The sequence below is a fragment of the Ovis aries genome, chromosome 16, assembly GCF_016772045.2.
Source record: "Ovis aries strain OAR_USU_Benz2616 breed Rambouillet chromosome 16, ARS-UI_Ramb_v3.0, whole genome shotgun sequence".
NCBI lineage: Eukaryota > Metazoa > Chordata > Mammalia > Artiodactyla > Bovidae > Ovis > Ovis aries.
Window position 1 is genome coordinate 37,078,995 of NC_056069.1, and position 17,216 is coordinate 37,096,210.

A 17,216-nucleotide genomic window follows, 5' to 3' on the forward strand; every position below is an offset into this window, starting at 1 on the left:
GTTGCCTTAGAATATAAGTAGGTATCTTAAAAACAATTCACTTTTTCAGTAAAAGATTTTGAGAAAGCCTTTTAAGATTGTTTGACTGTTACTAAATAAAGAACACATGAACCTAAAATTACCAAAATGAGTCATGTGAATAGGAACCATAAATCAATTTAACAAAACAGAGCAAAGTGGAAATTATTATCTTGTGAATATGGCTAAATGACGCTAAGTATAGTCACCTTAAATAATTATTTTTAAACATGAGTTTATAAGTAACTAGCCACATTATAATATCACTTATACTGGTTCCATAAACTATTTGCTTTCCCTGTTAACTTTCTGAGGTCCAACTCACATACAAATATCCAATGTGTAGCTCACTGTTTTTGAGCTGTATTTAACATTCTCATCAAAGTAGTTAGTCCCCAGATCTACTGCCTCTCAGAAGGAAAGAACTGCATTTTGACTGCATAATAAACGTGATGCAAAGAGTTGACTCATTGGAAAAGACTCTGATGATGGGAGGAATAGGGGGCAGGAGGAGAAGGGGACGACAGAGGATGAGATGGCGGGATGGCATCACCGACTCAATGGACGTGAGTTTGAACTCCGGGAGTTGGTGATGGACAGGGAGGCCTGGCATGCTACAATTCATGGGGTCGCAAAGAGTCGGACACGACTGAGCGACTGAACTGAACTGATCATATATGAGACAGAAAAAGGATCACAGTTTGAAATAAAGGGCAGCCCATACAGAAAGTTACTATAAATGAATTCTCTAAATAGACATAAAAAGTTAAGTTACAGAAGAAATCATAAGAAATCTGGAATTTGCTTAAAACAACCCCACAAGGTAGGCAGATGGCATGGGGGAAAGGAGGTTTATTAGAATTGTAAAGTATACAGGAAACAAGATAGGCCTTATGTCAACAACTGGTAAGGCTCAGAGACAAATATATGGGAATTCCTTTCAGTATTCTCTATAATTCTGTGACTGTGTAAACATTTTTACAAAAACTAGTTTAAAAAAAAACAACAGACATATTTGAAACAGACATATAAAAAAAGACCTATTTCCAAATTGAAATACATGTGCAAAGGCAGGACTGCAAAAAAAAATTTAGTTAACCTAATAGTACAACTAGAAGCTCTGATTTTTAATGTGTAAAATAACAAAGTATTGTTTAAACTGTATAATTTATTTTTTTAATTTTAATTATACACATTTTTAAAGACAAAATTTGCATTGAAAAATATGAATATTTAAATAAAATGTATTATTTATCTGTTATTAACAGAACTACCTGTTGCAAAAATCTCTAAATGACAGGAAAGCTTCCTTTTTAAGTACTGCTCCTACTGCTGCTAAGTCGCTTTAGTCGTGTCCGACCCTGTGCGACCCCACAGACGGCAGCCCACCAGGCTCCCCCATCCCTGGGATTCTCAAGGCAAGAACACTGGAGTGGGTTGCCATTTCCTTCTCCAGTGCATGGAAGTGAAGTCGCTCAGTTGTGTCCAACTCTTAGCGACCCCATGGACTGCAGCCTACCAGGCTCCTCCATCCACGGGATTTTCCAGTAGTCTATAATTTACTGAAAAACATGAAAAGTAGTAAAATTCTTTCATGATTTCAGAATAAAAATATAAAAATGTGACTTAATAAAAAGTAGGTATAGTGTAAAGAACTAGATGGAAATGGCAGCAATGAAAGGCAGCAATTCTCAGATATTTTGGTTTCAAGACCTTTTACACTCAAAATCTTTTGAGAACCCCTAAAAATATCTGTTTATGCAAGTTACGTGTGTCAATATTTACCATAGCAAAAGCAAAATTAAGACATTTATAATATTTATTGTTTACTTCATTTAAAATAATAATAAACCCACTGTACTTTATAACCATTTTATGGAAACAGTATTTTCAAAAGTAAAAATTTCAGTGGGGAGAATATCATTATTTTAGCATGCATGGCTATTAATTCTATCATTTGCATTATTTCTGGACCTATTTCTACTGATTGATATTTTTCTGCCTCATTATGGGATTTTACTTCTTTACATGCCAGACATCTATTAGAAAAAAAGGTTGCTTCATTATTAAGTGAAACCAAGATAAATTTATTCTTTTATTCATTCACAAGCAAGTTTCATTCACTCAACTATCATTTTTAATAAAATACTATTAAATTTTTTTTTTACAATAAGATAGGTGGCACTAGTTATAAAGAACCCATCTGCCAATGCAGGAAACTTAAGAAACGTGGATTCCATCCCTGGGTCAAGAAGATTCCCTGAAGAAGGAAATGGCAACCCACTCCAGTATTCTTGCTGGGAAATCTCAAGGACAGAGGAGCCTGGCGGGCTCCAGCCCATGAGGTTGCACAGTCCATGAGGTCGCAAAGAGTTGGACATGACTGAAGTGACTTGGCAAAATGATTTCATCTTATATCTCAAAATTTTTACACTGCTTTAATTTTTAAATTAAAAATGTAAAATGCTTTTGAACTGTGTGGTGTTGGAGAAGACTCTTGAGAGTCCCTTGGACTGCAAGTAGATCCAACCAGTCCATCCTAAAGGAGATCAGTCCTGGGTGTTCATTGGAAGGACTGATATTGAAGCTGAAACTCCAATACTTTGGCCACCTGATGCAAAGAGCTGACTCACTTGAAAAGACCCGATCCTGGGAAAGATTGAGGGCAGGAGGAGAAGGGGACGACAGAGGATGAGATAGTTGGATGGCATCACCGATTTAATGGACATGGGTTTGGGTGGACTCTGGGAGTTGGTGATGGACAGGGAAGTCTCGCGTGCTGCGGTTCATGGGGTCGTGTCCAACTGAGTGACTGAACTGAACTGAACTTTTAAATAACATAAATAAATGTGACAATTATAAAATATAATCCACAAATCTAAGGAATGTAATCTTTACAGTCATACTAAGCTTATGTTCATTTCTTATCTCAACATCCACCTAAAAAATGAAGTCAGGCCTCTTACTGATACAGAAATGAAGCTAAGGGTAATGAGAAATTTTCCCACACTATAATTTAAAAAAAGTATTTTTGAGTTTCATTTCTTTCTTTCATTTACAATGTTCCTATATTGAAAAAAGAGATTTTAAAGCCAACAATAACAATGACAATTTCCTTAACAATAGCAATTTCCTTAATGAATAAGTGTTCCTATTTTAAATGAAATGTAATGGCTATTTTGACTGAACAGAAAGGTAATCTGTTTTCCTTAATGTCCATCATTAAGGAAATGTCTATCACAATTTCTTTGTGATATCAGTTGATTGTATAATGGCCTTAATATAAGTATATCATATTAGTTCACTTTTCCATGAGAGCCTTGTTATTGAGAGAAAATAATTAAATTTTTAAAACTTACTGTCTTAGTGCCATGCTTTAGCGTTATTTCATGTGAGTCAGGGATCTTTCGGACAGGATTCTGAAAAAAGAAAATTCCATGACATTAAAAAGTAATATACTATATTTGAGGGGAACTACATACATTCACAGGGAATTTAATTTTTGAAAATTGCATCACTGGCTTTTTAACACAAAACTTTAAAAAATGAAATGAAAAGTGTGAGTGTATCATTTCTGAACTTCTAGATAGATTACAATTGATCACTCTGAGCTGATAATAAATTTATCTTATATCTCTAAAAAGCTAAACCTAAGAAATTCTTTAGGTTGTATGAAACTTTAAGATCCTCTCCATAGAGAAAATTCTTATAGTCCTCTTTTCATTGGTACTTGGGCATACCTTAAAGTATTTATGCACTTAACTTATAAGAGACAACACATCTGTCTTAGAATTTGTACAGGATATACACCTTTTAACCCATAAAAGATTAAAAAACAAAAACCTAATATTCAAATGGTACAAATACAGAATTCAGTGACTGATCAATTCAAAAAGCCTTTACTAAAGTGAGATTATACCAGATGCTAAGTAGCATTAGACACAGCCTCTACTCATCTCCCCTCCCAAGAGGGAAACACCAATAACTCGGCATGCTATGTTAAAAAGGGTATGGACAGAACAATGGAGGGACAGAGACAATGGATGCATAAACCAGATATAAGAGGTCACAGTGATCATTTACATAAGAAGTTTCATTGTTTAATCAAGTCTCCATTATCCAAGTGTAGGGTAACTATATTAAAATTATACAGTCATTACAATTTCATGCTAGGATTATCTTGCAATCTACTTAATTAAACATGTGCAATCTACAGACTTTGGTTTCTGACTTCTCTCCTTCAGGATCATTGATGAACCAATCAATCACCAGTTCATTCTAGTTTACCTTAAATCTTTCCCCTACTAGGGCTCTTTCTTCTCAGCACATGAACAATTAAAGTACTTCCCATATTAAAACACGCACACACTAATTTCCCCCTATGTTTACTGCTGTATCATTATCTTTTATCTTTTCTTTCCTTACACTACATTTACACTCAGTGCCTCTTTCTTTCACCTTCTGCCTCTACCATTTAAGCATTTGTCATTTAATTCCTAATGCCTAGCAGAGTTTTTAGCACTTAAGGGACTCTTAGTAAATATTTCTTGAATGAATAAATACTATTAATGCCCCAGGACACTTCACAGACCTTAACCTGAATGTCTGACTTTTCATCAACATGATAACTTCGTAACTATTTCCTCCACCTTGAAAAATGTTCCTTCTTGGGAGGAATCAGCCTTGACAAAAAGCCAGAAAATCTAGGGTTTTAAAATCAAGCTCTGAAACTCATTAACCCTGTCATAACCTCAGAAGAGTAATGACTCTCAGTTTCCTTATTTGCGAAGAGGATAACAACATCTGCCCCTTACGTTATTGTGAAGTAAGTGTTGTAAAGGTCATAATACAGAGTCTGGCACAAAGTAGGTGCTCAGTAAGTGACAGCCACCATTTATTCTAACCCACAGCTCCTGTCTCCCTGGTCATATTAGTCTATTTCTAGGCTTCTCCTCCTCTTTATTTGGCTAATTTCTACTCACCCTTTAAGACTCAATTCGGATGTGACCTACTCCTGGAAGCACTTCTCAACATTTCAAACTGAGTTAAATAACCCTTCTGTGCTGTGCTATGCTTAGTCCCTCAGTCGTGTCCAACTCTTTGCTACCTCATGGACTGTAGCCCGCCAGGCTCCTCTGTCCATGGGGATTCTCCAGGCAAGAATACTGTACTCCCATAACAACCTCACCTTGTCTCCTGTGCGCATGCTCAATTGCTTCAGTCGTGTCCGACTCTTTGTGACCCCGTGGACTGTAGCCCACCAGGCTCCTCTGTCTATGGGATTCTCCAGGCAAGAATACAGGAGTGGGTTGCCACACCCTCCTCTCGGGGATCTTCCCAATTCAGGGATCAAAACCATGTCTGCATGCATCTCCTGCATTGCAGGTGGACTCTGTACCCACTGAGCCACCTGGGAAGCCCCATAGAACCTATCATAATACACTGTAGTTCTTTACCTCTCTCTCTACACACCATTCCCTAACCAAACTGTAAAACAGATGCTTCTCAAGACTGAGTACACACACACACACACACACACACACACACACACATATTGTCTCTAGGTTCCTAATCTATAAAACACCTGGTATATGGCAGGCACACACACATTAGAGCGAATTAATGGCTGTTACAATGTCTACCTTGTAAATCACATTAGATAATCTTTAATTTACATGTCTATAAAGAAGAACAGGTAGGTGCTACGCATCAGGTGAGTCTGCTGAGTGACAGTCAAAGATAACTGGCAATTTTCCAAAAGTAAAAACCTTTGAAGACCAAATGATCCTGTCCCAGACTAAAAAAGTACATATAAAGTTGCAAGTATAGAGAAATAAAGGTGGTTTTGTTTTAGACTTGCTTGCCTCTGAAAGTGGCTATAATTCATTAGCACCACAGATCAGTAAAGAAGATCAGGAACCCAGAGGTGCTGCACAAAAACACTGACCTCACAGTAACCCAAGGAGCTACAGGAGAGCTTGCAGTTTATTTCAAGAAACAGATATTACAGAATGGTCCACCATCTCTTAGAAAGCCCCCCACACACCAATCTCAGATAGACCAATATTCCAACACAAATTTCAAAATAATTTAAAACTTGAACAAATGAATTCTGGACTACCTCTATATTAATTATGTAAACCACTGCTTCCTCTGCAGTTGACAATATTTGTAAGTAATAAAAACTCATGTAAAGGTGCTAAGTACTCTTACAAGAAACAGGAGAACAGTTCAAATGTTTTACTTAGAGAAGAATCTATTACTATCATTTCATAACCAATGACTATTTTATCACTCAGGAAAGAGAAACACTGTCACCAAAAGGAAGGATGAAAATTATTTCACTGAGTTCAATGCAGAATGTGCCTATATATAGGCAATTTTTGACATTTAAAGAAAAAACTTACAAGAACACAGAACAACTTAGTATTTACATTAGGAGTAAATTAAATATTTAAATAGATATTGTTTACATCTAAAATCAAAGTTTTACTGGAAATCATGTGGGGCATAACTCATAAAAAGCCCATATAATTGGCACAACTAAATCATCTAAAATAGTAGCAATCCATCTTTTGGTAGCATATCACTTGATGGTGACTGTTCTTTGTCCAGAACTTTTATTAACGACTTTTTTGAAATATGGCTTAGTGTGAAATTTGCTATAACAGTAAAACATTTTCAAGATTTCCCTGGCAGAGGACATTATAAACTACAAGACCTCAATGAAGCCATTTATTGCCAAAATTCATAACAATAGCTACACTCTTAATGGAAGGTGGGAAAAGATACCAGTTTTTGTTTTGGTTTGATTTTAAATGCCAACCAAAGGATCATTTCCCAGGCTCTTTTGTTTACCTCAGTAAGAACAATGATAGCAAACATATCTGGAATAACATGAGCAATTCCATCTGATGTACATACATCCTTACAGTGTTTTCAAAAGAACTGAAAACCATTAATAACCTTTCTGGAATAAATTTGTCATGAATTTTAAAAGTTAGATATATATAGTACTTTGAGCCAAAATAAAAGTCTCAGTTCACTTCAGTCGCGCAGTCATGTCCAACTCTTTACGACCCCATGAACTGCAGCACGCCAGGCCTCCCTGTCTATCACCAAATCCCGGAATTCACCCAAACTCATGTCCATCGAGTCAGTGATGCCATCCAGCCATCTCATCCTCTGTCGTCCCCTTCTCCTCCTGCCTCCAATCCCTCCCAGCATCAGAGTTTTTTCCGATGGGTCAACTCTTTACATCAGGTGGCCAAAGTATTGGAGTTTCAGCTTTAGCATCAGTCCTTCCAAAGAAAACCCTGGACTGATCTCCTTTAGGATGGACTGGTTGGATCTCCTTGCAGTCCAAGGGACTCTCAAGAGTCTTCTCCAACACCACAGTTCAAAAGGATCAATTTTTCGGTGCTCAGCTTTCTTCACAGTCCAACTTTCACATCCACACAAGACCACAGGAAAAACCATAGCCTTGACTAGACGGACCTTTGTTGGCAAAGTAATGTCTCTGTTTTTGAATATGCTATCTAGGTTGGTCATAACTTTCCTTCCAAGGAGTAAAAGTCTAATCAGTAATAAACGTCTACCACAAAGCAGCTAGTGGTTGTGGCAGAAAATGGAGATTTCCATAAAGGAGCTTGAAAATGAGTGCTACTTTCTCCAGGAACCACTCTGGAAAGAGTTACCAGTGCAGTACCATTGTTGTTTAGTCACTCAGTCGTGTCTGACTCTTTGTGACATCATGAAATGCAGCATGCCAGGCTCTCCTGTCCTTCACCAACTCCCGGAGCTTGCTCAAATTCATGTCCATTGGGTCAGTGATTTCATCCAATCATCTCATCATCTGTTGTCCCCTCCTCCTCCTGCCTTCAATTTTTCCCAGCATCAGGGTCTTTCCCAGTTCTTATTATCAGGTGGCCAAAGTATTGCAGCTTCAGTACCCATTGTTCCAGAGAATATTCAGGACTGATTTCCTTTAGGATTGACTGGTTGGCTCGCCTTGAAGTGCAAGGGACTTCCAAGAGTCTTCTCCAACACCCCAATTTGAAAGCATCAATTCTTCAGTGCTCAGCTTTCTTTATGGTCCAACTCTCACATCCATACATGACTACATCCTTACATGAAAAACTATAATTTTCATTGTAGAGACCTTTGTTGGCAAAGTGATGTCTCTGCTTTTTAATACATTGTCTAGGTTGGTCATAGCTTTTCTTCCAAAGAACAAGCATCTTTTAATTTCACGGCTGCAGCCACTGTCCAGAATGATTTTGGAGTCCAGGAACATAAAGTCTGTCGCTATTTCCATTGTTGCCCCATCTATTTGCCATGAAGTGATGGGACCAGATGCCATATTAGTTTTCTGAATTGTGAGTTTTAAGCCAGTTTTTTCACTCTCTTCTTTCTCTTTGATCAAGAGGCTCTTTTAGTTCTTCCTTGCTTTCTCCCATAATGGTGGTGTCATCTGCATATCTGAGGTTATTGTTATTTCTCCCTGTAATCTTGATTCCAGCTTGTGCTTCATCCAGTCCAACATTTCACTTGATGTACTCTGCATATAAGTTAAATAAGCAGGGTGACAATATACAGCCTTGACATACTACTTTCCCAATTTGCAACCAGTCTATTATTCCATGCCCAGTTCTAACTGTTGCTTCTTGACCTGCAAACTGGATTCACAGGAGGCAGGTAAGGTGGTCTGGTATTCCCATTTCTTTCAGAATTTCCAGTTTGTTGTGATCCACATAGTCAAAGGCTTTAGTGTAATCAATGAAGCAGAAGTAGACATTTTTCTGGAATTCTCTTGCTTGATCCAAAGGATGCTGGCAATTTGATCTCTGGTTACTCTGCTTTTCCTAAATCCAGCTTATACATCTGGAAGTTCCAGTTTCATGTACTGTTGAAACCTAACTTGGATTATCACAAGCAACCAGAATTAGAGTCCATTCTGTTGTAACTCTTAGAATTAATTCATTTACTCATTCACTTACTAATCACACATTCACTTAACAACATTTATTGAGTGTTTTATCATATACAACATATCAGGAACTAAGTTAAAGATAAAAAGACCAATAACAAAGACTTTGCTCACAAAGAACTCAGTCTAACAAAATAAAACAAATAGGTAAACAAATAAGCAAACTAAAATCTTTCAGAGGCTATGGCAGAAGGATACACAGGGTTCAGCACTCAATTCCATTACGCCTAGGAATTCCATGTGCCTAGGAAAGTAGAGAGTGATTAGAAAAGGTTTCATGAAAAAGATGTTTGAGATGCCTCTGGAAAAACAGAAGTTCCCTAGGTAAAAGCGGAGGACATCTAGGATAGAATAAGATGACTCTTGACACTTTCTCAACTGCAAACAGTTTTGCCTGGGTGGAGTTTAAATTTCCAGGCAACAAAAAGGGCAAGTGTGTTAGTTACTGTTAACCCAGAAAGTTAGTTAGTCCAGAGAGTCAGTTATGAGCCAAACTGTATACAATGCCAAGAATCTGAAATATTAGCTCTGAGACATGTAGAGTAATATAACAAGATTTGAGATTTCAAAAAAATCACCAAGGCATCAAAAGAGACAGTTAACACAGTGAGAATGCAACATACAGAATGGGAGAAAACATTTGCAATACATATATCTGATATGGTATTAATATTTAGAATAAATTTAAAACTTCTATGACTCAAAAACAACAACAAAAAAACCCAATTCAAAATATGGCAAAGGAATTGAATAGTTACTTTTTCCAAAGAAGATACACAGATGACCAACAAGTATATGAGTAGATACTCAATATCATTAATCCTTCAGTTCAGTTCAGTCGCTCAGTCATGTCTGACTCCTTCCGACCCCAGGAACTGCAGCACGCCAGGCCTCCCTGTCCATCACCAACTCCCGGAGTTCACTCAGATCACGTCCATCGAGTCAGTGATGCCATCCAGCCATCTCATCCTCTGTCACCCCCTTCTCCTCTTGCCTCCAATCCCTCCAGCATCACAGTCTTTTCCAATGAGTCAACTCTTCACATCAGGTGGCCAAAGTATTGGAGTTGCAGCCTCAGCTTCAGTCCTTCCAATGAACACCCAGGACTGGTCTCCTTTAGGATGGACTGGTTGGATCTCCTTGCAGTTCAAGGGACTCGCAAGAGTCTTCTCTAACACCACAGTTCAAAAGCATCAATTCTTCGGTGCTCAGCTTTCTTCACAGTCCAACTCTCATATCCATACATGACATGACAAGGCTATGGGAAAAACCATAGCCTTGGCTAGACGGACCTTTGTTGGCAAAGTAATGTCTCTGCTTTTCAATATGTTATCTAGGTTGGTCATAACTTTTCTTCCAAGGAGTAAGCGTCTTTTAATTTCATGGCTGCAGTCACCATCTGTAATGATTTTGGAGACCCAAAAAATAAAGTCTGACACTGTTTCCACTGTTTCCCCATCTATGTCCCATGAAGTGATGGGACCAGACTAATCCTTAGGGAAATCCAAATCAAAACCACAATGAGATACCGCTTCACACTCAATGCAATACTAATATTTAACAAGGAAAAAGAAAGAAAAACTACATAAGTGTTAGCAAGGATGGACAATAATTGGAACACATACATTACCGGAGGGAAATGGTGCAGTTACTAAGGAAAACAGCACAGTAGTTCCTCAAAGAATTTAAACAAGAACTCCCATACAATTCAGCTATTCCATCAGCATATATACACAAAATAATTGAAAAGCAGCATTTGTACATGTATGTTCCAAGCAGCTTTATTCACAATAGTCAAAGGTTGGGAGCAACTCAAATTTCCATCTATAAATGAAGGAATAACAAAAATATGATGTGTGTTTTTGCTATGAAGGAATTTCATATTTTTTATATTTTTATATTTTCCATATTTTCAGTTTTCATATTTCACAACATTTTTTATGAAGGAATAACAAAAATACCTATATATATATATAGAGAGAGGTAGGAATATTACTCAGTCTTAAAAAGGAAGGAAATTCTGACACATGGTACAACATGGATGAACCTGGAGGACAGTATGCTAAGTGAAATAAGCAACTCAGGAAAAAAGAAATGCTGTATAACTGCACTTATCTGAGGTATCTAGTAGTCAAATTAATATAACTGCCCTTATCTAAGGTATCTAGAGTAGTCAATTAATAGAGACAGAAAGTACAGTGGTTGCCAGGGTTGGGGGAGAGATGGAAATAGACAGTTGTCATTTAATGGGCTTAGAGATTGTTTTGCAAAAATGAAAAAGTTCTGCAGATTGGCTGCACAACAATGTAACACTACTGAGCTGTACATCTAAAAATGATTAAGACTGCAAATTTTATATTATGTGTAATTTACCAAAACTAAAAAAAAAAACACCTTATACTAGATACAACACACATGAGCAAACCAAAAAAGATTAAATGATGCATACTGCTGCTGCTGTTGCTGCTAAGTTGCTTCAGTCGTGTCTGACTCTGTGCGACTCCACAGACGGCAGCCCACCAGGCTCCACCGTCCCTGGGATTCTCCAGGCAAGAACACTGGAGTGGGTTGCCATTTCCTTCTCCAATGCATGAAAGTGAAAATGAAAGTGAAGTTGCTCAGTCGTATCAGGCTCTCAGCGACCCCATGGACTGCAGCCTACCAGGCTCCTCTGTCCATGGGATTTTCCAGGCAAGAGTACTGGAGTGGGGTGCCACTGCCTTCTCCGATGATGCATACTATTAAGCCGGAATACTTCTCAATATGCTAACAAATGCTAGGTAAGCTTCAAAATAAATCTTCCCTCAAAAATGTAAAGTTACATGTTTAAAATACTGCAGGAAGGAAAGACAATTTCCTATCTAAATCTCACAGCTGGTTCCAATCCTTCAATTAGCAGTATTCCCAAACCACTTCTAAATTACCTTCAAACCATCTATGCCCTATTGCAAGCTGCAGTCTTAGAGAACACTTCTTAGTAACATGACTTAAAAGTATATTGTTAAATAACTTTTTGTACTTGTAGGCCTGAGAAACTTGAAAAGGATAGTTCATTCTTATATTTTATCAGAAGTCATATTTAAAAAATATGACATTAGCAATAAACACAAAGAAGACAAATACTCTATGTTTATTTATCATACAAAAATGGCAGGTAATTACCCAATGAATTTGTATCAAATGACATTTATTTTCAAAGCTACTATGAACATATACTCTACCATTTCCTAACACTCTAAAATTTTATGAATATTTCAGCTCTTAAGTGGGTGGTGACTGCAGCCATGAAATTAAAAGACGCTTGTTCCTTGGAAGAGAAGTTATGACAAACCTAGACAGTGTATTAAAAAGCAGACACATCATTCTGCCAACAAAGGTCTGTATAGTCAAAGCTATGGATTTTCCAGTAGTCATGTGTGGATGTGAGAGTTGGACCATAAAGAAGGCTGAGTGCCAAAGAACTGATGCTCTTGAAATGTGGTGCTGGAGAAGACTCTTGAGAGTCTCTTGGACCGCAAGGAGATCAAACCAGTCAATCCTAAATGAAATTACTCCTGAATATTCATTGGAAGGACTGATGCTGAAGCTGAAGCTCCAGAAATTTGGCCACCTGATGCAAAGAGCCAACTCACTGGAAAGGACCCTGATGCTGGGAAAGATTGAGGGTAAGAAGAGAACCTTCAATGTCTCTCTAATACCTTTAGTCACAACTGTAACTTCTCAGAGCATCACATAATTTGTTTTAGAAATTTTTTTTTTAATCAGTAGAACGTTACTGCAGGTTAAATTTAGAAAAACTAACGTTTTTAAAGAAGTTTCTGGTCAAAGGGTATAAACTTTTTAGTTATAAGATAAATGACTTCAGAGAATCAAAGTTTCAGCATGGTAACTACAGTTAATAACACTGTGTTGTATACTTGAAACTTGCTAAAAGAGTAGAGCTTAAATGTTCTCACCATGTGTATGTGCTCAGATGCAAAGTCGTACAAACCCTTTGTAACCCCATGGACTGTAGCCCACCCGGCTCCGCTGTTCATAGGATTTCCCAGGCATTCAATGATCTGTGGCTCAATAATGCCACTATCTGGGGCCTCCCTGGTGGCTCAGATGTTAAAGAATCTACCTGCAAAGCAGGAGACCCAAGTTTGATCCCTGAGTCGGGAAGGTCCACTGGAGAAGGGAATGTCTACCCACTCCAGGATTCTTCCCTGAAGAATTCCATGGACAGAGAAGCCTGGATGGCTACCATCCATGGGGTCACAAAAAATAGGACATGACTGAGCAACTGAGCACACACATAGCGATTTAGTATTGCTATAGATTATATTCCATTATAGGTTACTACAAGATAATAGGCATAATTCTCTGTGCTATACAGTATAATCTTGTTTATTTTGTATATAGCAGTTTGTATTTGTTTATCTAATACCTCTTGTTTACCCCGCCTCTTATCTCTCTGTCCTTCGGTACCACAAGTTTATTTTCTATATCTCTGAGTCTGTTTCTCTTTTGCATATCCATTCATTTGTTTTATTTTTTAGGTTCCACACAGAAGTGATATCATATAGCATTTATCTTTCTCTTTGATTGGAAAATCTTGGATGTCAAATTTAACTTTCAATTTAGCAAAACTCCTACTCTATAATTCAATCTTCCAAACTGCAAGTAACATAGAATTTTTCCCCCCAATTCATACAAACATTCATTCAACAGTTCAGTTCAGTTGCTCAGTCGTGTCCGACTCTTTGTGACCCCATGAATCGCAGCATGCCAGGCCTCCCTGTCCATCACCAACTCCCAGAGTTCACTCAGATCACGTCCATCGACTCTGCGATGCCATCCAGCCATCTCATCCTCTGTTGTCCCCTTCTCCTCCTGCCCCCAATCCCTCCCAGCATCACAGTCTTTTCCAATGAGTCAACTCTTCGCATGAGGTGCCCAAAGTACTGGAGTTTCAGCTTTAGCATCATTCCTTCCAAAGAAATCCCAGGGCTGATCTCCTTCAGAATGGACTGATTGGATCACCTTGCAGTCCAAGGGACTCTCAAGAGTCTTCGCCAACACCACAGTTCAAAAGCATCAATTCTTCGGTGCTCAGCCTTCTTCACAGTCCAACTCTCACATCCATACATGACCACTGGAAAAACCATAGCCTTGACTACACGGATCTTAGCTGGCAAAGTAATGTCTCTGCTTTTGAATATGCTATCTAGGTTGGTCATAACTTTTCTTCCAAGGAGTAAGGGTCTTTTAATTTCATGGCTGCAGTTACCATCTGCAGTGATTTTGGAGCCCCAAAAAATAAAGTCTGACGCTGTTTCCACTGTTTCCCCATCTATTTCCCATTCAACAGTTACTTAATAACAAAAATCCTATTGCTTTAAAGAGTCAAGGCAAAAACAGGATAAGAATTTGGTTTCTGTTATTTACTAGTGGTAAGAATGAAAAAATCCCTCCTTCACAGAGCCTCTATTTCCTTAACCATCTACTGGATATATATAATAATAGTAACAGTGAGCATACACATGCATACTATGACCAAGCACTGCTCAAGGCATCACATATATACAAAGTCATTTAATCTTAGCAACAGCTTTGGTCCTATTTTCACCTCATTTGAAAGATGAGGAAACTGAGGCAAAAAGAGGTTAAGTAATTTGTCCAAGGTCACATAAGTGGTAAGTGACTAAGTGGAAATCTGAACTTAGAAGTCTGGTCCCAAAGTCTGTGCATATAATCATCAGGACATATTGCCTCCTCTGTAGCAATACTCGCCCTGTGAGTGTCACGGAGTACAATGACGAGAAGAGTTAATATGCCAAAACACTTTACAACTGCAAGCCCATTGTAAGAAAGACATTAGTACAAGCCTGGGGCCATAAAGGTTCTATTCTAAAAATACACATTTGAGAAATCATTTGAAACCAGGTATAAAATGCCATGAGATAGAAAAGTTTAAACACATTTCAGAATCTTAGATACGTAGTGCAAAATTAGTTCAACTGTATATTGTGAGTTACATTTAATATTTCATAACTGTCTTTTATAAAAATTGAGTTATTACTTGGGCAATATTTTCATATTTAGTTAAAGATATGCAGATGATACTAATTTTAACTATAAAAATTATCAAGGTATCAGTCTAAATTAGTGAGACTTAATTTACTTAGGAAAATAAAAGAAACTTGAGACATAATAAATTTTCATCAAATTTACCTGGTAGTGAGAAAAAATATATATCTTAATCCTTCTCTACATAGCTCTCTTGAAAACCCAACACTACAGAACAGATACCATATCTGATTTAATGTAACTTTGCATACAACTGTAAAAGGTAGTAAAAATTAAAGACATCCCAAAACCCAATCTATATAGGTTCTCATACTCATTCTATAATTCTTGCACTAGCAATTATACACCCTATTCATCCCATCAAATACGGAACAGACACATTATTAACACTTCATCCTACTTTCCATAGCAGTAGTGCCACAAAATATTTTAAACTGCTCTTGGGCATTTCCAGCTCAAGAAGAGAAGCAGACTTTTACTTCCCATCTCTTTTCTAGTATGTAAAATCTTTGATGACATATGTTAAGCCTTATTTCGGAGAAGGCAATGGCACCCCACTCCAGTACTCTTGCCTGGAAAATCCCATGGATGGAGAAGCCTGGTGGGCTGCAGTCCATGGGGTCGCTAAGAGTCGGGCACAACAGAGCGACTTCACTTTCAGTTTTCACTTTCATGCACTGGAGAAGGAAACGGCAACCCACTCCAGTGTTCTTGCCTGGAGAATCCCAGGGATGGGGAGCCTGGTGGGCTGACATCTATGGGGTCGCACAGAGTTGGACATGACTGAAGTGACTTAGCAGCAAAGCCTTATTTTATTTGCATCTTCAGTACTTAGCACAGTGTCTGACATATAGTACCTGCTCAAATATATTCCTTCCAACTAAAGATATAAATTACCTAGCAATGACAGTCTATTTAAAGAAAATAAACATGAAATCATGAGAAAAAATAGACAATCAGGGTTTGTATTTATTATAGTATGCTTATCCATCCTTTCTAAAATATGAGGACATATGTATTAACTATCTATATTCTGTGTCTTCTCTTAAAATTTTTTCTCTGTGCCTTCAAGATAAAACATTCAAAGCCACAGAAAGAATTACTATAAGGAATACCTAATAAAGCTCAAGTGCCAGGTACTCTGCTAAACACCAGGAATCCCCTAATAAGGAAGACACAGACACAGTCTTCACAGAGCTCAGAAACTAAAGAAGGTGCACACTTGTAAAAAAAATAACTATCACAACAATGATCATTTTATCAGTTGTGACAAGTACAATAACTGAAGAGTGTCCTATGTCAAATCATATACAAAAATTAACTCAGTATGTACCAAAGACCTAAACGTAAGAACTGAAACTATAAAACTCACAGAAAAAAAACAAACAAGCACAGGAGTAAATCTTCACAACCTTGGGTTAGGCCCCTTAGATATGACACCAAAAGCACAAGCAACAACAGGAAAAACAGATAAACTCAGATTTCACCAAAATTTTAAATTATTATACTTGAAAGTATACCATCAAAGAAAGTAACAGAACAATCCACAGAACAAAAGAAAATATTTGCAAAACATATATCTGAGAAGGAATTTGTGTCCAGAATACATAAAGAACCCTATAACTTAATAAAAAATAGACAAATAACCCAAATAACACAGGCAGAAGATCTGAAGAGATCGTTTTCCAAACAGGACATACCAATGGCTGATAAGCACATGAAACAGTGTTCAACATCATTACTCTATGCTGCTAAGTCACTTCAGTCATGTCTGACTCTGTGCGACCCCACAGACGGCAGCCCACCAGGCTCCCCTGTCCCTGGGATTCTCCAGGCAAGAACACTGGAGTGGGTTGCCATTTCCTTCTCCAATGCAGGAAAGTGAAAAGTGAAAAGTGAAAGTGAAGTCACTCAGTCGTGTCCGACTCTTAGCGACCCCATGGACTGCAGCCTACCAGGCTCCTCTGTCCATGGGATTTTCCAGGCAAGAGTACTGGAGTGGGGTGCCACTGCCTTCTCCATCATTACTCTATAGGGAAATATAAATCAAAACCACAATGAGATACCACATCACATACACTAGGATGGTTATAACCAAAAAGACAGTAACGTGTTGGTGAGGATACGGAGAAACTGA

At 37.8% G+C, this 17,216-nt stretch overlaps 1 protein-coding gene across 2 annotated transcripts in view; it reads right to left on the reverse strand.

Annotated features, from left to right (window-relative positions):
• WDR70 (WD repeat domain 70) overlaps positions 1–17,216 on the reverse strand; it is a 275,928-nt gene that overhangs the window by 224,810 nt on the left and 33,902 nt on the right. For both annotated transcript variants that reach the window (XM_004017038.5, XM_027980102.3), the window contains one exon: positions 3,378–3,437. In XM_004017038.5, the coding sequence (XP_004017087.1) occupies positions 3,378–3,437 (60 nt within the window). The remainder of the gene's footprint in view (positions 1–3,377; positions 3,438–17,216) is intronic.